The sequence below is a fragment of the Mustelus asterias genome, chromosome 20 (assembly GCF_964213995.1).
Source record: "Mustelus asterias chromosome 20, sMusAst1.hap1.1, whole genome shotgun sequence".
NCBI lineage: Eukaryota > Metazoa > Chordata > Chondrichthyes > Carcharhiniformes > Triakidae > Mustelus > Mustelus asterias.
In genome coordinates this window covers 70,699,590-70,724,537 of record NC_135820.1, presented here as the reverse complement: position 1 = coordinate 70,724,537, position 24,948 = coordinate 70,699,590, and the positions used below count along the sequence as shown (strand labels likewise).

Sequence of the window (24,948 nt, the reverse complement as noted above, 5' to 3'; positions counted from 1 at the left end):
TGACGATGTCTAATATTTCCCAACATTCATATTACTCAAGTCTGGTCACCTCATCAAAAACAATTAAGCTGGGAACTTTAAACTGGATCACTTTAGCGATGGAGCAAATGCAAAGTGTGTTCTACGATGAGGCCTCCAAAGATGAAAAGGAACAAGATTACAGCATCATATTAGAAAGCTGAGAATCAGCGCTGCACTAATGCAGGAAACCACACCAAACAGTACCCTCAGTTCTAAAGGGCTTACACTCAAAGAAAGTTTTTCCATCCCCAAGAAATTCTAAGGAGACAATTTAAAAGGCTGGTTGTATCTTTTTTATACGGGAACCAAGTCATTTAATCCTGCTCATGGCGTAGCTTCACCACAAACTGTTCAATAAACAAAACACATGTGCCTTTCACACAGGAAAATGTCCCCAAGCCCTTCACACGAGTGCAATCGAATAAAAATCATTGCAGAGCCGAGGGAAGGGATAAAAGGACAGGTGACGAAGAGCCTGGTCAAAGTTTCCAGGAGTATCAGAGCCTTTGTTAAAATTAATTCTCCAGATGCGAATATCACTGGCAAATACAGCCTTTATTGTCCATCCTTAATTCCCCTGGAGATGGTGGTATTGAGCCATCTTCTCGAATGCAACCAAGTGACTCGTTAGGCTATTTGAGGAGGAAGTCAAAGGTCAGTGAAATTGGAGAGACAGGAAGAAGCGGTGTCAGACCCTGACACTGAAGATGCAACCATTAATAATGGGCGAGTGATGAACGAGTGCAGAATTGAAAGAATGCTAAGTTTTGAGGGGAAAATTAGCAGGTTACAGAGAAAGGGAGGAATAAGGCCAATGAGGGATTTGGGCAAGTTTAGAATTTTAAAAAGGGTGCAGCCAGGCTGGGAGCCAACGCAGATCAATGAGCAAAGGGGAGTAGACAAGCAGGTCTAGCTGTGCAAGTTAAGCACAATGCGTTTTGAAGTTCAGATTTAAAGAATAAAAAAACTATTGTGTCATATCTGACAGATGCGGTCAGACCTAAAGTTTTGGAAGGCAAATGAAAAATCTTGACCAACCAACCTAAAAATCCTGAGAAGTGAATCGTGTGTGCTGGAAAACGGCACTGTGCACGTTCCTGCACTGGTTTCTATCACTGCTGGGAGTTGTGTGGTTAGAAGAACAAGTCTCAATAATGAAACCCAAACAACCAGCTTTTGATGCCATTCTTATATTTGAGACCACTTAAAACAAGAGAATAAGAGCTCAATGCAAACACTTCCTTCTCTTCAACCACTGTGTACGTCATAACCACTTCAACTCTAGTTAAGCAAATAAACAGGAAGAAAGATTTAATGGTGGTGGTTGGGGGGGTGCTGGGAAAGAGGCACAAGCTTGGTTGAGAATCAGCGATGTGTTTGAAGAGAAAGAAAAAAAAGCACATCATTCTAAAGCATCAAGCCATTAGAAATCATAGAAACCCTACAGTACAGAAAGAGGCCATTCGGCCCATCAAGTCTGCACCGACCACAATCCCACCCAGGCCCTACCCCCATATCCCTACATATTTTACCCACTAATCCCTCTAATCTACGCATCCCAGGACACTAAGGGGCAATTTTAGCATGGCCAATCAACCTAACCCGCACATCTTTGGACTGTGGGAGGAAACCGGAGCACCCGGAGGAAACCCACGCAGACACGAGGAGAATGTGCAAACTCCACACAGACAGTGACCCAAGCCGGGAATCGAACCCAGGTCCCTGGAGCTGTGAAGCAGCAGTGCTAACCACTGTGCTACCGTGCCGCCCATTCTAGGATTTGCCCAGCAAGCATCCAGTCACAGAATTACTGGAACGAAAAGGCCATTGTTCCTGGCTTGAGTGAAGGGGCAAGGAAGAAAGCAACAACATATAAAATAAAAATAGATACAGGATTCAACAACCCATGCAACGTGTTCTAGAGAACCTCACCATTTCCATTTGTCCTCCTCCTCTTTCTTCTTCTTCTTCGCCTGCCCAGAACTTTCCACTTTAACTTTGGACTTTTTGTTCTTTGTATCCTACAAGGAAACAAAAAGGGACTCAGCATTAACACTCCCAGGAACCGAGTACCTCATCATGCCCGAGAGAATGTCCATGTGCTTAAAATACAATGAGTTGCTTTGAAATTCAGTCGCTGTCGCTGGGGGCAATAGGATGAAGCTTAGGGAGGAGATACAAAATTCACAAGAGTACTGGAAGCAGCAAACAGCAATTCGGGGCAGGGGATGGGGGGGGGGGTAAGCAAGGCACACTAAGATGTGTTTGGAGTGCATGTGTCTAAATGCCCAGAAACAAGGTGGACAAGCTGCAGGCGCAAGTAGACAGACACATGGAATTAAGATATATTGACAATAATAAAGATCTGGCTAAAGCAATGAGCATTTAATATTCCTGGTTACAAAACATTCAGGAAAAATAGGGAAAGGGGAGAAAAAAAAAATTGGTCAAAGACATTGTTATAGCACAAGAGAAGGATGATGTACTTGAGCATTCAAAGACAGAAGCAATTTGGTTAGAATTAAAGGCAGTAAGAAGTTTAACAACACCAGGTTAAAGTCCAACAGGTTTATTTGGTAGCAAAAGCCACACAAGCTACCAAATAAACCTGTTGGACTTTAACCTGGTGTTGTTAAACTTCTTACTGTGTTTACCCCAGTCCAACGCCGACATCTCCACATCATTAGAATTAAAGGAACAGAGGAGCTGTTGGATGGAATGCTACAAACCAGAAATAGAGAAAAAGGAGATGGAGGAGCAAAGTTACAGGTAAATCGAAGAAAGATGGACGAAGCTCAGAGCAGTGATAATTGGGGACTTCAGCTACCTCATTATAGACTGATAGTAACTGTGTAATGGGGAAGGAGGTGCACAAGTGCGGGCGGAAGATCTCCTTGAACAGCACGGTTCCAGCCCAATGAGGAAGGAAGCACCACAGAATCCACTTCCAAGGAATAAAGTGCAACAGTGTGAAAGCATTTGGGACACGAGACACAAAGACAGTATGAGAATAGATTACCAGGTAATGTGAAAGAGAACGCAGTCTTTTATAAACAAAATCCCAAATGGGTAGTCAGAAGGGTGGAGCCAATTAGGAATTGAGAAGACTGTCTTGTAGAGGAAGAGGGCATGGCTGACATATTAAATTAATACTCTGCATGTCTCTTCGATAAAGAGGAGGATTCTGTCAACATCAGAGCACAGGATACAAAGACAGAAATACGTAAAGGGTGGAAACCACTCCAAAGTAGGAAAGCCACGTGGTATGGATGGGATGCATCCTGGGTTACATCAGAAGGAAGGGAAGGAGCGGCTCCAAAGATTCTGGCCACAATCTTCCCACGGTTAATTCAGGACACCACACATCAGGAAGAATGTCAAGGCCTTAAGATAAGGTACAGAGATTTACAGGTGAGGGACTTCAGTTACCTGGAAAAACTAGAGCTGTTTAGCCCCCAGCAGAGAGGGTTGAGGAGATTTGATTGATGCAAGGAGGAACTCTATCTAATAGCAGGTAGCCAAGAGGACACATTTAAAAAAAGTAATTAACAAAAGAACCAGAGGTGACACAAGTGAGGGGGAGGAGGGGAAAACAAGAATCCACCAAATCTAGTGACCACACCCACAAAAAGAGAGGTCTGTGACAGGAGGTGACAATCGAGTTAACTCGACTGTGGTCGAAGATGCACATCAACACGTTTCAGGCCCTGGACAGGAAAGAAATGATAGAAAAGGGGAAAACAAGACAGGCAAGAGTCAGAATCACTTAGAGTGCTTCATTAGGTTCCCCTGTGTTTAAATACTTCAAGGTGAACTAATAAATATTCACCAAAATATCACATCAGATGCCACTTCCTCTCAAAACCTTCCCAAGATTTCAACATGGACCCAAGTTGCTGCTTGAAGTTGATTAGGCATTTTGTGACCTATTTGCAAAATATAAACTGCCTTCATAAAGCATGATGGGCCCTTTGTCAAAGCACAGCCTCTGTGGAGTGTTTTACCAAATTAGGAGCCACCAACAGCAGGACTTTCGCCGCAACGCTGTTTACTCAAAGGTCATTAGAAAAGGACTGAACTCTCCATCCTTTCAATGGGCCGTAACAAGCATTCCCATAAGCATGAAACAACTTTAGAACACCATTCAGTGTGGAATAATTTACATCGCACAGAAAATACAAAGACCCACAAGAAATAAGAAAATGCCACACTTACCATTTCAGATTTTCTCTTTTTGGCCTTCTTTAGATCTTCTGATTTCATCTTCTTGGGTTTAAAATCAACGCTACGGCAGACAGAGATTGTATTCATGAGAACTTCTTTCACATTTGCTATTTATAGACTTAGCGTGCAAGACTCAGGATAATGACAATGCAGCAAAATGAAATCCTGACTCCATGATTTTTAGTGCCCTGTTTCGAGCAGAAAGGACACCATTCCCATTCTCTTTTGCAGCTTGCATTGTGCTATTATAGTCCAAAATACCGTTTATACAAAACACAAGCGTTGATCATTGATTTAAAGATTGGAAGTACGGTGAAAAAATCAGGGAAGTGAGATTCAACTCCTGTTGTCCAGCCATGTGCACAGACACTCTGTTCTTCATACGGCCACACGCTCCTCACCATGCACCTGCCCAGTTTTATTTAGCCCGTTCAGTCTTCCTTCACTCCGAAATCGAGGTAACTGTTTCTGATTTCATCCTCACCGGCTCGTCCTCCGAGACCATCCAGAAACAGCAGGAGTAAGCTATGGTTTTCTCATCTAAAATGGACGCTTTTCACGTGTGGGCCTACAATCAAGTGCTGGCAAACAGGTTGCTCACGAGCACCAAGCGCTGTCTCTAACACACACACACAGCCTCTCACCTCTCCCAAGCCCAAGGTCCTCCAGAGCCAACACAACCAGGAAAACAAACCTATTCCTGCGCCAAGCAAGATTAAGACTGCTGTAAGTATTTACTTTTTTCACATTCGTTAATGGGATGTGGGCATTACTCGCAAAGCCGTCACTTACTGCTGAATCCAACTAAATTTTTTAGAAATTGTAAAAGGAATAGACAGCAACAAATACAACTGCAATACCAAGTTCCTGCAGGTAGAGGGGTTCAGGACTTCGAGATGAGTGTTTCAATTGCAGAATAGGGGACAAAAACCATGGGCGAGATGCAGACTTAGTGTCTCTTTACGAACCTTTGGCAGCCAGTTCCCAATGTCCAGGAGTATTGTTTTTATAAATAAAAGACTTTTTTTAAAAATACAAAGTGGTTTAGAAAGACCATGGAGGGAAGTTCTCATCTTAGTGGAAAATTCTAATTTTAGGGTTTCAGCCTTGACTCAGATACTCTCAAACTTATGGTCAGGAGGCCATGATGCAAAGTCCACCCCAAAGAACTGACCATAAATTCTAGGCTGACACTCCCGTACAGACAGGTCCAGGCTCTCAGCTGTGATGTGAAACCAAGGCTCCATCTGAATTCTCAGACCAAAGGTAAAAGACTGACGCATGCAAAAACACACCGTCGTTCTTCTCATCTATTGCTGACCCGGGGATCTTGCTGTGCATAGTTCTACCCACATGGCGAACTAGCTGTTCTTTGGGGCAGCACGATAGCACAGTGGTTAGCACTGCTGCTTCACAGCTCCAGAGACTTGGGTTCGATTCCCGGCTTGGGTCACTGTCTGTGTGGAGTTTGCACATTCTCCTCGTGTCTGCGTGGGTTTCCTCCGGGTGCTCCGGTTTCCTCCCACAGTCCAAAGATGTGCGGGTTAGATTGATTGGCCATGCTAAAAATTACCCCTTAGTGTCCTGAAATGCGTAGGTTAGAGGGATTAGTGGGTAAATATGTAGGAATATGGGGGTAGGGCCTGGGTGGGATTGTGGTCGATGCAAACTCGATGGGCCGAATGGCCTCTCTCTGTACTGTAGGGTTTCTATGATTTGTATTCTTGTAAAACTAGTACCACACCATTAGCTTCCCCGCTAACCCCCATATGGAGCATTGCCCTTCCTCTATCTACCACACCCCTACATTAAACCCTACAACAATCTCTCGGAATCTGGAACTTTCTTTCCAGTACATAGCACCTTCAAATTTTTTTTTGCATGGTCGCATATACACTATCTAAAGCACCCTGCAGGGTACGTTCAGGATTGCTGCATGGCTACACTTAGCTTGCAACGAACTCTGCTCACCCAGTAAATGTTATAATGGATACAAGGAATATGCAGCACTTTAAGGAGGAAACTTACTCGTCATCTTCACGGGCTCTCTTCATTGGCTTGTTTTCCACTTTAATGGATGGGATGTAATCATCGTCTGGCTCTTGTTTGATACGAGGAGGGCTGAGGAATGGGAAAGGAAACACAAAAACAAATTTTCAGTTCTTGTATGCAAGCAAGTGGTACATTTCATAGCACAGACTGCTTTAAATAACCACCTACCCGTGAGAAGCACAACCGCTAGATTCTAAACTTGAGCGATAGTGTTCATGCTGCCAGAAACTGGAAGTTCAGATGAATCCAGTGATGGAATCATAGAATCCCGATCGTGCAGAAGGAGGCCATTCGGCTCACAGAGTCTGTACCTACTCTCCCACGGAGTATCTTACCCAGGCCCTTTCCCTGTAACCCCAAACAATTTACCCTGCTAATCCCCCTAACCTACATATCTTGGGACACTAAGGGACAATTGGTCATGGCCAATCCACCTAACCTACATATCTTTGGACTGTGGGGGGGAAACCCACGCAGACGGGGGGAGAATGTGTGTGTGGAGTTTGCACAGTCACCAAAGGCTGGAATCAAAGCCGGGTCCCTGGCGCTGTGAGGCAGCAAGCAGTGATAACCACTATGCTACCAGTTCAACAACATTTCAGAGATCCCTGGAGCACACCCACTCTTGAAAGGGGATAAGGTGTTTTTTTTTTCCAAACAGAAAGGAAAGAGAGATTATGAAACTAAACTAGCTCAAAATATAAAAAATGATAGTAAAAGTTTTTACAAGTATATAAAAAGGAATAGAGCGGCTAGAGTGAATGTTGGACCCTTGGAAGATGAGAGGGGGGATTTAATAGTGGAAAACGAGGAAATGGCTGAGACTTTAAATAAGTTCTTTGTGTCGGTCTTCACGGTGGAAGACACAAATAGTTTGCCGAATATTAAGAGATCGAGAGTTGGTGGGAGGGGAGGTCCTTAATACAATTACTGTTACTAAGGAGGTGGTGCTTGGTAGACTAATAGGACTGAAGGTAGACAAGTCCCCGGGCCCAGATGGAATGCATCCCAGGGTACTGAAAGAAATGGCTGAGGTAATACCAGGTGCGTTAGTAGTAATTTATCAAAATTCGCTGGACTCTGGGTTAGTGCCGGCTGACTGGAAAACAGCTACTGTTACGCCGCTGTTTAAAAAAGGAAGTAGACAAAAGGCGGGTAACTACAGGCCGGTTAGCTTAACGTCCGTAGTTGGGAAGATGCTAGAGTCTGTTATTAAAGAGGAAATAACAGAGCACCTGAATAAGAATGGTTCGATCAAGCAGACGCAGCATGGATTCATGAAGGGAAAGTCGTGTTTGACGAATCTACTGGACTTTTATGAAGATGTCACTAGTGCGGTTGACAGAGGGGAACCGGTGGATGTGGTGTTTTTAGATTTCCAGAAGGCGTTCGATAAGGTGCCTCACAAAAGGTTGCTGCAGAAGATTGGGGTACACGGAGTTAGGGGTAAGGTGTTGGCGTGGATTGGGGATTGGCTATCTAACAGGAAGCAGAGAGTTGGGATAAATGGGTGCTTTTCTGGTTGGCAGTTGGTGACCAGTGGCGTGCCGCAGGGATCGGTGCTGGGGCCTCAATTGTTTACCATTTACATAGATGATCTGGAGGAGGGGACTGAATCTAGGGTATTCAAGTTTGCTGATGACACGAAGGTGAGTGGGAAAGCGAATTGCGTGGAGGACGCGGAAAGTCTGCAGAGAGATTTGGATAGGCTGAGCGAGTGGGCGAGGATCTGGCAGATGGAATATAACGTTAGCAAATGTGAGGTTATCCACTTTGGAAGAAATAATAGTAACTTGGAATATTATTTAAATGGAGAAAAATTACATCGTGCGACTGTGCAGAGGGACCTGGGGGTCCTTGTGCACGAATCGCAAAAACTCAGTCTGCAGGTGCAGCAGGTGATCAAGAAGGCGAATGGAATGTTGGCCTTTATCGCGAGGGGGGATAGAATATAAAAGCAGGGAGGTCTTGCTGCAACTGTACAAGGCACTGGTGAGGCCTCAACTGGAATACTGTGTGCAGTTTTGGTCCCCTTATTTGCGAAAGGATATATTGGCCTTGGAGGGAGTGCAGAGAAGTTTCACCAGGTTGATACCGGAGATGAGGGGTGTGGCTTATGAGGAGAGATTAAACAGATTGGGTCTGTACTCGTTGGAGTTTAGAAGGATGAGGGATGATCTTATAGAGACATATAAGATAATGAAGGGGCTGGATAGGGTAGAGGTGGAGAGATTCTTTCCACTTAGAAGGGAAACTAGAACTAGAGGGCACAGCCTCAAAATAAGGGGGGGCCGGTTCAGAACAGAGTTGAGGGGGAACTTCTTCTCTCAGAGGGTAGTGAATCTCTGGAATTCTCTGCCCATTGAAGTGGTGGAGGCTTCCTCGTTGAATATGTTTAAATCACGGGTAGATAGTTTTCTGATCGATAAGGGAATTAGGGGATATGGGGAGCAGGCGGGTAAGTGGAACTGATTCGCTTCAGATCAGCCATGATCTTGTTGAATGGCGGGGCAGGCTCGAAGGGCCAGATGGCCTACTCCTGCTCCTATTTCTTATGTTCTTAAGGTCAACTGCACAATCTGATTGTGGTGGGTCGGGGTTGAAACACAGTGTGTTTAACATGACTGCTGACTCTTGATTGCTTGCCATCCGTACGAGTTACACTCTTCCACCCGCTCATCAATTCAACTGTATCCAAGAATTTCAGCCTTCTCTAAAAGTTCATTGGGTGGTGAGCTTGCATTCTGAAAGCCCTGGATCAAACACACTCCCCCTCCCCCCCCACCACCATGAATAATGGCTGACACATTAAAGGGATGCTTCCTTACCTCGTGAAACCATTCTCCTTCTTTATTCTATCGCCAGAGCCACTACTCGAAGAATGAATCTTATCCTTTTAAAAAGCAAAAAGCGCACAGGTTAATAATACCACCACAGCAGGGATTTTTCTTTGCAAGCTTCTGAAAAATTATTGAGTCCTGGGATATGGGCATTGCAGGTATTTATTGCCCACTCAATGTCCCAAAAAGGTGACAGTAAGCCACTTTCTTAAATCTCTGCAGTCAGAGTCAAAAGAAATTTACAGCATTGAGGCGCCTGAATATTTAGTTCTCAGTTTTGATCTTCTTGTAACCAGGCCTCTGCAATGGCTACAAGATCATTCCCATTAGTCTTAATATGCGCCATTAATTCATTTATTTTGTGCCAAATACTACATGGATTTATGTGAAGAGCCATTAATTTTGACTTTTCACCATTTGACCCTATTTGTTGCTAATGTTTGTACGCTCTGCCCCTTTCAAAGAACAATACAGCACAGGAACAGGCCCTTCGGCCCTCCAAGCCCGCGCCGCTCCCTGGTCCCAACTAGACCATTCTTTCGTATCCCTCCATTCCCACTCCGTTCATATGGCTATCTAGATAAGTCTTAAACGTTCCCAGTGTGTCCGCCTCCACCACCTTGCCTGGCAGCGCATTCCAGGCCCCCACCACCCTCTGTGTAAAATATGTCCTTCTGATATCTGTGTTAAACCTCCCCCCCCTTCACCTTGAACCTATGACCCCTCGTGAACGTCACCACCGACCTGGGGAAAAGCTTCCCACCGTTCACCCTATCTATGCCTTTCATAATTTTATACACCTCCACTAAGTCTCCCCTCATCCTCCGTCTTTCCAGGGAGAACAACCCCAGTTTACCCAATCTCTCCTCATAACTAAGCCCCTCCATAGCAGGCAACATCCTGGTAAACCTCCTCTGTACTCTCTCCAAAGCCTCCACGTCCTTCTGGTAGTGTGGCGACCAGAACTGGACGCAGTATTCCAAATGCGGCCGAACCAACGTTCTATACAACTGCAACATCAGACCCCAACTTTTATACTCTATGCCCTTTCTTTCGGGTGACCTTTTGGACTCGTTGGGTTTCGTCATCATTGAGGATGGGGATGTTCAGAAACTCTTCGTCCCATTTGTTGTTTAAAATTGTTCATTATTCATGATTGGAGCTTTGATTCAATCCGCTGGTTGTGGAATCGCCTTGTTTATAATATGATGCTTCTGCTTTGTAGCATACAATCCTGCGTGGTAGTTCTACCATGTTGACACCTCATTTTCAGGTGTGCCTGGCAAGCTCTCCAACACCTGTCATTGAACTGGGCTTGGTTCCCTGGCTTAATAGGACTGGAAAAAGAGTGAGGTATCAGCCAGTTCATGAAGTTAAAGATTGGCGGAATACAATATTGCAGCTCATGACGCACAACTCTTCACGGATGCTAGTTTTGAGCTACTAGATTGGCTCTCAATCTATTCCATCCAGCACAGTGCAAATATCACATCATGATTGAAGTGATGAGACTCCACAAGGGTATGCAGTGGACATTACTACCAACACCATCATGAACAGATACGTCTATGACAGTAAGATTTGCGAGTTTGTCCTCAATACCTGTAGGTTGCAACAAATGACAATTGGCTAATGATCAGCTATCTCCAACTCAAATACCTTTTCCTCCTTCCTTTTCTCCTTGTCCTTATGTTTGTGTTTGTCAGAGCTCCCATCTCTGTGCTTTACTTTGTCTTTCTCGCGTTCTTTATCTTTGTGTTTCTTCTCCGAAGAATCTTTGTGCTCACTGAAAAAAAAAGAGGGGGGGTCTGGTGACATTGGGATACAAAACTAACACTGCAGGTTTGTATGCTTTACAAGGAACATTCGTTCCGCCAACTTTCTCCCCTCCTTCTCCAACTCATCTTCCAATGAGCCCAAATAATCAATTAACTTGTCTAGTGGGTAATGCAATATTCTTCCAGCAGAGCTTAATCCTTTAGATATTCTAAATACAAACACTTGGATAATTTTAATCTAATTCAGAAGTCAGCAAGCGGACAGAATCTGGACAACGCCTGATATTACATAATCGTCCGATTTTACACTCTGTTGAAGTCAGTAATAAATATGCATTCTGCCCCTATCCTGCAGGCTTCCCACTTGGCCAATTAGATTAAATTTACTTACACAGTCAATGACTAGTGATTAAGAATGGAGGGTGTTGTTTATTTTCTATCTGCCACCCTGCCCCCGTCCCCCTCCTGCTACCCCCACAGCTCACATATACAAAGACCAACAACTTTTAAAATGTTTTATTAGTGTCACAAGTAAGCTTACATTAACACTGCAATGAAGTTACTATGAAAATCCCCTAGTCACCACACTCTGGCATCTGTTTGGGTACACCCAGGGATAATTTTAGCATGGCCAATGCACCTAACCAGCACGTCTTGCGGACTGTGGGAGGAAACCAGAGCACCCAGAGGAAACCCATGCAGACCCGGGCAGACTCCACACAGACAGTGCTCTAAGCCGGGAATCAAACCTGGGTTCCTGGTGCTGAGAGGCAGCAGTGCTAACTACTGTGGCATCGTACCACCCCTGGTTGTGTACTTGCATTCTTCATAGTTTTGGTCACCCAAGAAAACGCACCAAGAATCACAACGGCAAAAGTCCAAGTTTCCACTGCCTGGCAGAACCTCAGCGAAGAGTCAGCACAATTATGCTCCTGCAGAAGTTGGCTCCGATTCGAAAAGGCTCTTCGTCAGAGTGGCAAAGACCATCAGGAATTAATGTTTAGGTAGAAAGCACATATCCAAATTTGACGATGACACAAAGATAGGTAGCATTCTGATCAGTATAGACAGAAGTATAAAATGCAGAGGTAGAATAAAACTTTGGTCAATGGAATTATACGCGATCATCCACTTTGGATCCAAAAATGGTTGAACAGGGTAACTGTAAGCAAGTAGTAGTAGCAGTCCAAAAGAAAGTTTAGGGGTCGAGGTACATCGATTTTTAAAATGGCTCAGCTGCTAGCACTTTCACCTGAGTCACAAAGTTCCAGGTTCAACCCCCAGTCCAGTACAAAAGCCTACACCAACACTCTAGTGGAGTACTGACAGAAAGCTGCACTGTTGACAGTGCAGTGCCATCTTTGAATGACAGGGAAGGCCAGGGAATGCTCAGGTGTTTGCAAAAGATCCCATAAGCACTATTTCAAAGAAGAGCAATGGAATTGTCCGGGCTAATATTTAGCTAAATTGGCTGCCACATTCCTACACTTCAAAAGTATTCAATTAGCTGTATTGTGCTTTGAGACACATGGTGGTCGTGAAAGGTGCTATATGAATGCAAGTCTCACATTTACAGTGTTACGAACAGGTAGAGGGAATCATAAAAAAAGGACTATACTAAAGGTCAGCATTCTACATCCAGAGAATCAGAATACAACGGGTTAGAGGTCATGTTTCAGCTATACACAGCCCTGGTAGACCAAGCTGGAGCGATTTTTGGCAGTACACCTTAGCAAGAAAATACTGGCCTTGGAGAGAGAGCATTGTAGGTGAATACCTGCAATACAAGGGTTAAGCTCCTGTAAAAGGTTACGGTTAAAAGTGTTGTCTTTCTTGACATTTAGGTGATTATGGGGCGAGTTGATTGAAATTTCAAGTAACCAAGGGGAACAGAGCGAGTAAAGAGAGAAATTATTTCTGTTGGTTGGGCTGTTTCGGACTAGAGGCATAGTCTCAAAATTAGAAGCGGACCTTTCAAGGGGTGAAATCAAGAAACATTTCTACACAGGGTGGTATTAATTTGAAACTTGTCTTCTGCAAACAGCAAAGCTAGATCAAATTGTTAATTTTAAAAAATGGAGGTTTGTAGATTGTTAACCAAAGGTATTCTAGGAAATGAGGCAAAGGCTCGTTGTATGATGGAACTGGCTTCAGGGGTCATTTGTCCTATTCCTGTTTCTAGGTTTTATGTTCCAGTGATATTTTTTGATTCGATTTATTATTGTCACATGTATTAACATACAGTGAAAAGTATCGTTTCTTGCGCGCTATACAGACAAAACATACCGTTCATAGAGAAGGAAACGAGAGAGTGCAGAATGTGTTACAGTCATAGCTAGGGTGTAGAGAAAGATCAACTTAATGCAAGGTAAGTCCATTCAAAAGTCTGACAGCAGCAGGGAAGAAGCTGTTCTTCGGTCGGTTGGTACGTGACCTCAAACTTCTGTATCTTTCTCCTGAAGGAAGAAGGTGGAAGAGAGAATGTCCGGGGTGCGTGGGGTCCTTAATTATGCTGGCTGCTTTGCCGAGGAAACGGGAAGTGTAGACAGAGTCAATGGACGGGAAGCTGGTTCCACTTTGGCCAAAAGTTGCCTTTCAGCTCCACCTTACGTTTGCAGCGCGGCCCAGATAAACGACCGCACTGCATGTGGTGAATTGTTCAGCACAACAGCAAGGGTCAGAACCAGTTGGTTACAGGTAGCAGCAGAGGCTCAGGAATAGCTCCAATCAGTTAGAGGGGTGTCCTGGAAGATAACCCAACACCAAGTTTCTACTTGGACTATTTTGTTTCTAATAATGCCCACACACATTAGTCATCCATTCCTGCAGCTCTCTCCTGATTGGATAAAGCAACACATGATTATGAGAACGAAACTGAATCTGGTGGCTGCAATGCATTTCATTGGGTGCACTTCCCCAAAGCTTCTTCCACGTTGCCTCCCAGAACCAGAAACGCTACCAAGAGCAACAGGGACATGGGAACACCTTCACCTCCAACTCGCACATAATCCCAAATTCGGACACAGAATCTTCACTCCTCAATTGTCACTGGGTCAGAAATCCCACAACACCCTATCCAGCACCAGGAGAATCTCAGCAGTTCACAATAGGAGATGTGACACCAGGAGAGATGAGGAATGAGTCCTAAATGCTGGACTTGCGGGCGATGCACACATCCAGGAGAATTTAAACACAATTCTAGGGAAGCTAATACATTTACTCACACCATTTTAACTGGTTATCTATCCAGAGAGTTGTTACTGAGTGGGTTATATTGGGGCTCTGGGCTTACTTGTGAGCAGAGGTCCAGAAGGTGCTATTGGAATCACTGGTGTTGGGTTTCATGCTGTGCAGAAGCTGATTTATTACATGACCAAAAGGACTGTGTGTCGAATGAATTGAATACAGCCTGCGTAGCTTTATCAATCTTGGAATGATACACACAGTCTTCGAGTTTTCCCCCCACTCCAATCTCCGCAACATGTACTTTCTCCAGTTAAGTGAATAGGCTAAGGACTGTTCCTAGGTCCATACTTGTTCTGGTATAAAGTCACTTATGTTACCCATATTTCTACAATTCTGGAACAATCAGAAAACAAATACTTAAAATCTCTGGGGTAGCATTTCACACCATTACACTGAGATGGAGTGAAAAGCCCATTTGTGAAAGGAACATGTAACCAAACTTGGGGTTGAGTGGGCGCTGAAAAGGCATACTGGAGGGACAGGCTGGAGGTAACTGGATTATTGATGGTGGGGCAGTAAGCAACACAATGAGGAAAGATGCAAATGAAAAAAAAAGAAAATGTCTCCTACACATTGAGCTTTCCTCGAATCTCGGCTCTCGTTTCAAAAGAAAAATGACCTCATTACAAATGGTGTGGCCATTCATCGGCGCCATTATGTCCTGCTCTTACTCAAGTGCATTGTCGATTCAAGTTCAATTAAAGCATTAAACTACCCTTTCATTGGTGGTGTACAATACTCTTTGCATGATGCTGAACATTTCATACAAGTCAATGGCCCCACTGATGAGTACCTCAATTTATATTTTTCCCCTTAAGAAAATAATTGGCAAAGGCTCAAAGTGGATTGCGTAATGAACTTCAGTGCAAGATAAAAATGGTTGCCGCATTTGATTTTAGCATTCTCTCTGAACCAGTCAGGTTCAGGCACCTAAACAGGAAGGTAGAGGGCAGGTTGCCATGCTAACTTCGCGCAGAGAAAAGGTGGCCTCAGCTTTGGAGCACAGCCTCAGGCTGGGTGCCACTATTCCCACTGCACAAAATACAGCCAGGGTTTTTCCTTGCTGGCAGACAACTCTTGTGTTGCCACCTCAATCAGCCTGTTGCCAACAGTCCACCAAGTCCTAAAAACAGTGCTCCATTGACATTTCACCGCCCTCCCAGAATTCACATGGCTGTCCTCACTGACTGCGGTCTGTCCATCAAAATTAGATCCTAAATAAACACTGGTTAGGTCCAGAAACCTTAAAAAAAAGACACTAGAGAAGTCAGCAACGAGAAAAGCGTTCAGCTGATAAAAACTGGCACCGCTGCAACTTAAAACTTGCCTGGTTGACAATACATGCAATCTGTAAACCATAATGATCGTACTTTCGTATTCTATGCATTAAGTTGTTCCAAACATGTATCTATATGAATAAAGAACCGGGGCATTCTTTTAGGCTTACATTTTGCTAACTGATATTCATTTCTTCTGATTCTACTGTCCAGGAGCAAATCAGATTTATCTTACTGACACAGATATTTCAGCTACCGTGACAATTTGGCCTAACTAAAATATCAAGGCTGACACTCCGGTGCAGTACTGGGGGAGTGCTGCACTGTCAGGGGTGCCATCTTCTGGGCGAGATGTTAAACCGAGACCCCCGTGTGTTTGCTCGACGGAGATCCCGTGGGACTATCTTGAAACGCAGGGTGTGTTCTGGCCGATAATTATCTCTCAACCAACATCACAGCAACAGATCATCTGGTCATTATTACACTGCTGTGTGCTGCCACGGTTCTTGTATAATAACCGTGGCCACACTTCAAAAGTATTTAATTAGGCTATAAAGCGCTTTGAGACGTCTGGTGGTTGTGCAAAGTGCTATATAAACGCAAGTCTTTCTTTCTCGTTGTCCAGCTCAGAGCAAAGGGAGAGGAGACTGGAGGAATTAGACAATCTCAACATTCTGTTGTGGGAGGGAAGGAGCTGCCAGTGGGAGAAAAAAAAAATCAGGCCAGCCAACAGTACCCAGAGTTCTCCATTGAGCCCTTGGCACCTGCAGTACACCAGTGATTTGATGTGCTGCAAGACATCTTATAATCAAAACCAGAGCAGTATACTAAAATGGATCTTCTACTTTCTTTAAATAGGCATCACAAATGTGCAGAATAAATACAATCAACAGAGAAGGTGACAAAGAGAGGGTGTCTAATAGGATTTTTTTAAAAAAAGGAATTCCCCTCGATTAGAAGGAAAGAGGTCAAGTGAGAGAACGCAAAGCGAGAATGAGGACTGAACTCCAAAAATTATTCAGAGCGCGATGCAAAATGCGAGGCGGGACCCCAGGAGGGGTGCAAATAACCATTTAATAGAGGAATAATAAGAAAAGCCAAGTACTGCAGATGCTGGAAATCGGAAATAAAAACAGAAAATGCTGGAAAACTGCTCAGCAGGTCTGACACCATCTGTTTTAGATCGATGACCTTTTGTCAGAAACAACTAAATTTATTCAATACTGTTCGGGTAAAGCAGGATAAAGTGATGTGGGGTGCAGGAAAAATCCAGAACTGGGGAAGAAATAGAAATTAGGGTTCCTTTTATTGACAGCAGACCTAAGCCCATGGTTTGAAGAATGGTCATTGCAATAACTATTTTTCAAAAGGGAGGCAGAACTAACCTGACAATTGCAGGGCAATTGGTTTAATATTTTGCTAGGAGTCTTTTGACAAGATGGAATGAATTATCTAGATGCAGAAAATAAGTAAACACTGTCAATACGGGTTTCAGAAAGGAAGAGTGTCCACAGAGTTCTTTGAGGAGATTACGTAGAGGATAAAGGAAATGCAGTGGATGCAGGGAAATTTGCTTCGGGAAAGCCACTGATAGGAAAAAAGGGGGAGGTGGTCAAGTGGAATGGAATTAGCCAGATCGTAGATTAAAAAGCTGGTTAGAAAAGTAGAACTGGAATAGGCTCTCTGGACAGTTTTTCCAATGGTTTAAAATTGGTAAATGATATTGCACAAGATTCTGTTCTAGAATCATTTCTGTTCACGTTAGTGACTTGAATAAGTCCAATTTTTTACTCTGTGTAACGGAAGACCAAGGAAGATGCAGCAAGAATAAATGGGAGATTGGGCAAAAAAAATGTGGCAGATGAAATTCAAGGTCAGTAAAACATGGAGCTAGCTCAAAGAGTTAACCAACATTTTTGATGAACCGGCTCCACCCATTCCCTGCAAACGCCAGATAATAAAAGATGTCACAAAGCAAGTAATTACTCAGATCAAGAGGAGAGCAAATTTTTAAAAAGTCATTTAACCCATTTAATTTCTTTTAATATACTTTCCTCGGGATGTGGGCATCACTGGCTAAGTCGGCATTTATGGCCTATCCCTGATTGCCCTGGAAGTGGTGGCGAGCTGTCTTCATGAACTGCTGCAGTCCACGTGGTGCAGGTTCACCCACAGCGATGGGAGTTCCAAGTTTTGACCCAGTAAAGGAATGGTGAGATATTTCCAAGTCGGGTTGCTGAGTGACATGGAGGGGATTGTGAAAGTGGTCGTGTTCACATGCATCTGCCTGCCCTTGTTCCTCTTGGTGTTAGAGGTTGTGGGTTCGGAAAGGTGCTGCTGAAGGAGTCTTGGGGAGTTATGTAGTACACCTTGTAGATGGTACAGACTTCCCCCATCCTGAAGCACAATCGAACATAGAACAGTACAGCACAGAACAGGCCCTTCGGCCCACGATGTTGTGCCGAGCTTTATCTGAAACCAAGATCAAGCTATCCCACTCCCTATCATCCTGGTGTGCTCCATGTGCCTATCCAATAACCGCTTAAATGTTCCTAAAGTGTCTGACTCCACTATCACTGCAGGCAGTCCACTCCACACCCCAACCACTCTCTGCGTAAAGAACCTACCTCTGATATCCTTCCTATATCTCCCACCCCTTGTAATAGCTCCAACCACCCGAGGAAATAGTCTTTGAACGTTCACTCTATCTATCCCCTTCATCATTTTATAAACCTCTATTAAGTCTCCCCTCAGCCTCCTCCGCTCCAGAGAGAACAGCCCCAGCTCCCTCAACCTTTCCTCATAAGACCTACCCTCCAAACCAAGCAGCATCCTGGTAAATCTCCTCTGCACTCTTTCCAGCGCTTCCACATCCTTCTTATAGTGAGGTGACCAGAACTGCACACAATATTCCAAATGTGGTCTCACCAAGGTCCTGTACAGTTGCAGCATAACCCCACGGCTCTTAAACTCCAACCCCCTGTTAATAAAAGCTAACACACTTTTGGCCTTCTTCACAGCTCTACCCACTTGAGTGGCAACCTTTAGAGATCTGTGGATATGGACCCCAAGATCTCTCTGTTCCTCCACAGTCTTCGGAACCCTACCTTTGACCCTGTAATCCACATTTAAATTAGTCCTACCAAAATGAATCACCTCACATTTATCAGGGTTAAACTCCATTTGCCATTTTTCAGCCCAATAGCAGCAGTGAAAATATTTAAAGTGGCGGATGGGATGCCAATCAGACTCCTTTAGCCTGGATGATGTTGAGCTTCCCGAGCGTTGTTGGAGCTGCACAAGTGCCGATATTCCATCGCATCCCTGACTTGTGCATTGTCGATAGTGGACAGGCTTTGGGAGTCAGGAGGAGAGTTACTCCCCACAGTACTCCAAACATTTGACCTGCTCTTAATGGGAGATTCGGCGATGGTAATGGCACTGAATGTCAAAGAGAGATGGCTGGAATCTCTCTTGTTGGACATGGCCATTGCCTGGCACTCATCTGACAGATATTACTCGTTACTTGCCCGGATGTTGTCCAGGTCTTGTTGCATTTGCACATGGATCACTTTGGTGTCTACGCAATCATCAGCAGACATCCCCACTTTTGATCTTATGATGGGCAGGGAGTAGTGGATGGGAAGATCATTGATGAAGTCAATGGTCAAACAGTTGGGCCTAGGACACTGCCTTGAGGAACCCCTACAGTGATGTCCTGGAACTGAGTTTATTGACCTCCAACTGCCACACCATCTTACTTTGTGCCAAATGCCACTCCAACCAATAAACAGCTTTATTCCCCTTTGATTCCCATTGACTCCAGTTTCTAGGGCTCCTTGATGCCACGATGTCAAACGATGCATTGATTAGAGGGCAGTCACTTTCACCTCACCTCTGGAATTCAGCTCTTTTGTCCACATTTGGATCAAGGGTGTGATGAGATCAGGAGATGAATGGCCCTGGTGGAATCCAAACTGTGCATTCATGAGCAGGTCATTGCTGAGCAAGTGCCGCTTGATAGCACTGCCGCGGTCCCCTTGCATCACTTTGCTGATGTTCAAGAATAAACTGGTAGGGTAATAAATGGCCCCATCACCAATAAAAAGCATGATGAAAGGATATGGGGTCAACATGGAATACTTGTGACACAGAAAAACAGATTGGCTGGCCTGACCAGCCTGCTTCAGTTTTGTCACTTCCTGATTCTGGTCAGGAAGTGTGGAAGGGATTTGAGGTCTTGTGGTCTACTCTGCCCTAGCTTGCATTTGCTAATCATTCTGTTCTACACGTGCTCTACTGTCCACCGTTTAACACAAGGACTGGATTACTGACTAAGTCCTCATTTGCAACAAGATTCAACAGATTTTTGGAATACATTCCGACCAGCCTATGAAGCAGTGACATCCGTGTAGGTCATGGAAATGAGCAAATGCTGCCGAAACTGAAGAAACACATGTCCCGACAACTGCATACAATATGTAAGTATGCAAGGGTTATACATGCCAGAGAACGTCAGTGCACTCCCAGTTCAGTAAGACCACAATTACTAAATGCTCTTTTCCCCTTATCCCCCCCCCCCCCCCCCCAGGACTCAATGTGTAAAGTTACAGCAGATTCAGTGACCTTTCACGGTCCCATCCATTGTTGCCTCCCTACCCAACTCTGGGGATATATTACTGTATTACCTCAAGAGCCTTTCCCAACATAACAGTGCCAAAAAGAGTAGGCAGAGAAATTCTGTAGCGTGGGCTTCAGAGTGGATACACAGTCATGATTCAGCGCTGATTAAATCACACCATCTTACCACAGTACAATGTGACAATGTGGAGCTAAAACTGGCATATGTCTAGCATCAGCTCACCTGCCCACATTCTTGGCTGCACATTTGGGTGAGGTTCAAGATGATGGAAAATAAATGGATAACTTAAATTAAGCTATTTTCCAAAGATGTGCAGGTTGGGTGGATTAGCCATGGTAAATGCGTGGGGTTACAGGCATAGGCGAGGGTTTGGGTGGGGGTGCTCTTTTGGAGAGTCAGTGCAGACCGATGGATTGAATGGCCTCTTTCTGCACTGTAGGGATTTTATGGTTTTTAAATGAAGAGATTGTTATTTAAAATGTAATATCTATACAAAACACCTTTTACCTGAACTTTTGTGACAGATATTCAGGATTCAGTTACGACGGGACACGAACAGACTAGCAGCTGGGCCAGCAGCTTATAGGCATTGCTTTTAATAGTTAACAAGGTTATTTCAAGTTTTGAGCCAACAGGGTTCAAATGCCACCAAGGATAAACCAATTTCAGACAAGCTGAAAAATGTCACCAATGGTTATTTCAAGGTATCCCTCAGTACAGCCAAAGCTGTCCCAAAATACAAACCTCACCCCACAGCAAGCCTCCAGACCTTCTTCTCTCCCTTAGTAAAGTTACAAATCAATTCAATTCAAACAGCATGACAAAGACACACATCTTTACCAAACAATAGCCAAGTTTTTGGTCAATCTGAATTTCAGCACTTGATAAGCATCCTTAGGTGCCGTATTTAACTCAATGACTCTATAACTCTTAGCTTAGTGTGGTTGGCTCTTAAATTCCCTCTGAAATGCCTAGCAAGCCATTCAGTTGTATAAAACCAAATCTAAAAGGAATGAAACTGGTGCGACCAAAGTAACTGAAACAACAATGGCACACTCAGTCCCATCAACCCTGCAAAGTCCTCCTCACTAACATCTGGGGGCTTTCGCCATAACTGGGAGACCGCGGCAGCCTGACAGTCATACTCACCAAATCATACCTTACAGAAAATGTCTCAGACACCACCATCAACATCCCTGGGTATGCCCTGTCCCACCGGCAGGGCAGACACACCAGAGGAAGCAACAGTGATATACAGACAGGGAGGAGCTGCCCCAAGAGTCCTCAACATGGAATACAGAGTGGCTCAGTAGCACCACTACTGACTGAGCAAGTTTTGAAGACATAGCTGCGAGGCAGGCTCTGCAGCAGGTGGTGTGGAAGCTAACAGGAGGGGAAAAAGATATCTGCCTGTTGCAGATGCATACGTCCATGCCAAATACAGGTAGGAGTGACCACCGCAGAGAACTTGTGGAAGTCCTGTCTTCACATTGAGGATATCCTCCATTGTGTGGCACTTTGCAAAATGGGATAAAAGCTCAAACAAATCAAGCAACTCAAAACTGGGCATCCATGAGGTGCTGTGGGCCATCAGCAGCAATAGAACTGCATTCAATCACCGACTGCAACCTCATGGGCAGGCATATCCCCCACTCCATCGTTACCATCCTGACAAGTGCAGGAGGGTACACCAGGAGCAGCACCAAGCACACCTAAAAATGAGGTGTCAATCTGGTGAAGCGACAAAAGAGTTGAATGCAAAAGGGCAGGTGAGAGTGACTGCCCTTGGCAGCATTGATATAATGTGGCACACATGGCACAAATCAGGAGTGTGATGGAATGCTCTCCACTTCCCTGGATGAGTGGAGCACTAACAATACTCGAGATACACGACACCACCCAGGACAAAGCAGCCTGCTTGACCAGCACCATCTTCACTTGGAAATATATTGCTGTTCCTTCGCTGTCACCGGTCAAAATCCTAGAGCTTGCCAACAGCACTGTGGGTGTACCTGCACCTCAGCAGTCCATGCGGTTCAAGAAAGTGGCTGACCACCACCTTCTCCAGGGAAATTAAACATGGGTTACGAATACTGGCCTGGCCAACAACATCCACGTCCTGTGACAGAATAAAAAAAAATTCAACTAGCATAATTTCTGCAAGTTGGCTTGCGTGGTATTTGCATTTCTGAGCACACTTTCTCCTGCAGTGAATAAGGCTTCATTCAAAATTACCTTTGAAAGGAGTTGCCTGGGAAGGCACATTGGTAGATTCCCGTCACTGGTCAAATGAAACCTTACAGAAGACTTGGCAACTTCAAACTTTCCTTATACATTGGGCAGATTTAGATAACAGTAAGAAGTTTAACAACACCAGGTTAAAGTCCAACAGGTTTATTTGGTAGCAAAAGCCACACAAGCTTTCGAGGCTCTGAGCCCCTTCTTCAGGTGAGTGGGAATTCTGTTCACAAACAGAACTTATAAGACACAGACTCAATTTACATGAATAATGGTTGGAATGCGAATACTTACAACTAATCCAGTCTTTAAGAAACAAAACAATGGGAGTGGGGAGAGCATCAAGACAGGCTAAAAAGATGTGTATTGTCTCCAGACAAGACAGCCAGTGAAACTCTGCAGGTCCACGCAACTGTGGGAGTTACAAATAGTGTGACATAAATTCTGATTCTAGGATCGCATGATAAAGACTCAGGAGGAAAAAAGCAGAAATATTTATGTGAAATAGTGTGACATAAACCCAATATCCCGGTTGAGGCCGTCCTTGTGTGTGCGGAACCTGGCTATCAGTTTCTGCTCCGCGACTCTGCGCTGTCGTGTGTCGCGAAGGCCGCCTTGGAGAACGCTTACCCGAATATCAGAGGCCGAATGCCCGTGACCGCTGAAGTGCTCCCCAACAGGAAGAGAACAGTCTTGCCTGGTGATTGTCGAGCGGTGTTCATTCGACAATCACCAGGCAAGACTGTTCTCTTCCTGTTGGGGAGCACTTCAGCGGTCACGGGCATTCGGCCTCTGATATTCGGGTAAGCGTTCTCCAAGGCGGCCTTCGCGACACACGACAGCGCAGAGTCGCGGAGCAGAAACTGATAGCCAGGTTCCGCACACACAAGGACGGCCTCAACCGGGATATTGGGTTTATGTCACACTATTTCACATAAATATTTCTGCTTTTTTCCTCCTGAGTCTTTATCATGCGATCCTAGAATCAGAATTTATGTCACACTATTTGTAACTCCCACAGTTGCGTGGACCTGCAGAGTTTCACTGGCTGTCTTGTCTGGAGACAATACACATCTTTTTAGCCTGTCTTGATGCTCTCCCCACTCCCATTGTTTTGTTTCTTAAAGACTGGATTAGTTGTAAGTATTCGCATTCCAACCATTATTCATGTAAATTGAGTCTGTGTCTTATAAGTTCTGTTTGTGAACAGAATTCCCACTCACCTGAAGAAGGGGCTCAGAGCCTCGAAAGCTTGTGTGGCTTTTGCTACCAAATAAACCTGTTGGACTTTAACCTGGTGTTGTTAAACTTCTTACTGTGTTTACCCCAGTCCAACGCCGGCATCTCCACATCAGATTTAGATAACACAGGATACAGCATCTTTCCACTCAAAGTACCAGGGATGCCTCACTTCCTGAGTAAATCAAGAGCTCTAGCACACCATATGGCATGTTCTGTTTAACTATATTCAATAGCGTGCTTTATTTTCACAAATTGTGAACAGAACTCCCACTCACCTGACGAAGGAGCAGCAAGCGCTCCGAAAGCTAGTGGCTTTTGCTACCAAACAAACCTGTTGGACTTTAACCTGGTGTTGTGAGACTTCTTACTGTGTTTACCCCAGTCCAACGCCGGCATCTCCACATAGGTGAAGAGGAGCCAGAGCTAATTTTTCCCCTTGCTCAGCTGACTGTTGTGCCCTTATCCATTCACCCTGGAAGAAGTTAGCTCACAATGTTGATTGCATAATGTGCAAATTGCTGTGATCAGACTGTATAGGATTAACAAAACAGTCTTGCCCCTCCTCAACTAGTCCAGACTAGGTCACAGTTATCAAGTTACAATCAAACACATATATGCTCTGTCTGAGAAGAAATAATTGAAACTTGATGTTGAAATTCACAGTCTGTTAGCCTGTAAGCTCACAATAATTTAGCCAGTAACTAAGCATATAGACTAAACAGGATCATAAGATAAACCACCGAATGATCGATAAAATAACTGAGGGCAAGCAATATCTGTGCAACCGCACTCATCTCCAGCCTCGCTATAGTGTGAGAAAATGCAGTCAGAAAAATCAAAGCAAGTTCTTAGAAATCTTGGACCACAGCGAAACAAGTCTTTACTTCAGAAGAATACTGAGTCATGCCGTTTTCCAGAAAGGAATGTTTATTCTCCATAATATCTCAGTGTTTGTTTGGACATCCAACTCAAATGGAAACCCCATTCAGCCTTTCCATTAGGAAACAGGAACGAAAAGAGGACATTCCATCCTTCGTGAGACCATCTGTAGGCTGGTCTACAATCTACCCCCATTTTCATAGCTAGGTTACCCGTAACTCTTAACGCCCTTATGTTGGAGTACCAGATCAGAAACCCCAAGGTATGTTATGAAGCCAGACTAGACCCCAACAATTTTCTATTTTGGCGTGCGAGGAAATTATGTTTCACTCCAGGTGGGATTCTACTGACAAACAAGGAAGCTTTGATCAAAACAAATTTTACTTAACAATAATACAAGCCTTAACTGCTAACCTATCACTGAGTTCCAATTCAAGCAATATTCATCTTATAGATTTAAGCGCCTTTTAAAAAATTAGTTAGCAAAACACAGGCATACTTGCTGTGAC

General features: G+C 44.3%; 2 protein-coding genes across 2 annotated transcripts in view; both read right to left on the bottom strand.

The window, feature by feature from the left end:
- plcg1 (phospholipase C, gamma 1) overlaps positions 1–24,948 on the bottom strand; it is a 586,083-nt gene that overhangs the window by 212,336 nt on the left and 348,799 nt on the right. The window lies entirely within an intron of this gene.
- top1b (DNA topoisomerase Ib) overlaps positions 1–24,948 on the bottom strand; it is an 87,647-nt gene that overhangs the window by 42,864 nt on the left and 19,835 nt on the right. The window contains exons 4-8 of the mRNA XM_078236804.1: positions 10,797–10,923; positions 9,126–9,190; positions 6,274–6,366; positions 4,237–4,306; positions 1,954–2,042 (exon numbers count right to left, since the gene is read on the bottom strand). Of these exons, the coding sequence (XP_078092930.1) occupies positions 1,954–2,042; positions 4,237–4,306; positions 6,274–6,366; positions 9,126–9,190; positions 10,797–10,923 (444 nt within the window). The remainder of the gene's footprint in view (positions 1–1,953; positions 2,043–4,236; positions 4,307–6,273; positions 6,367–9,125; positions 9,191–10,796; positions 10,924–24,948) is intronic.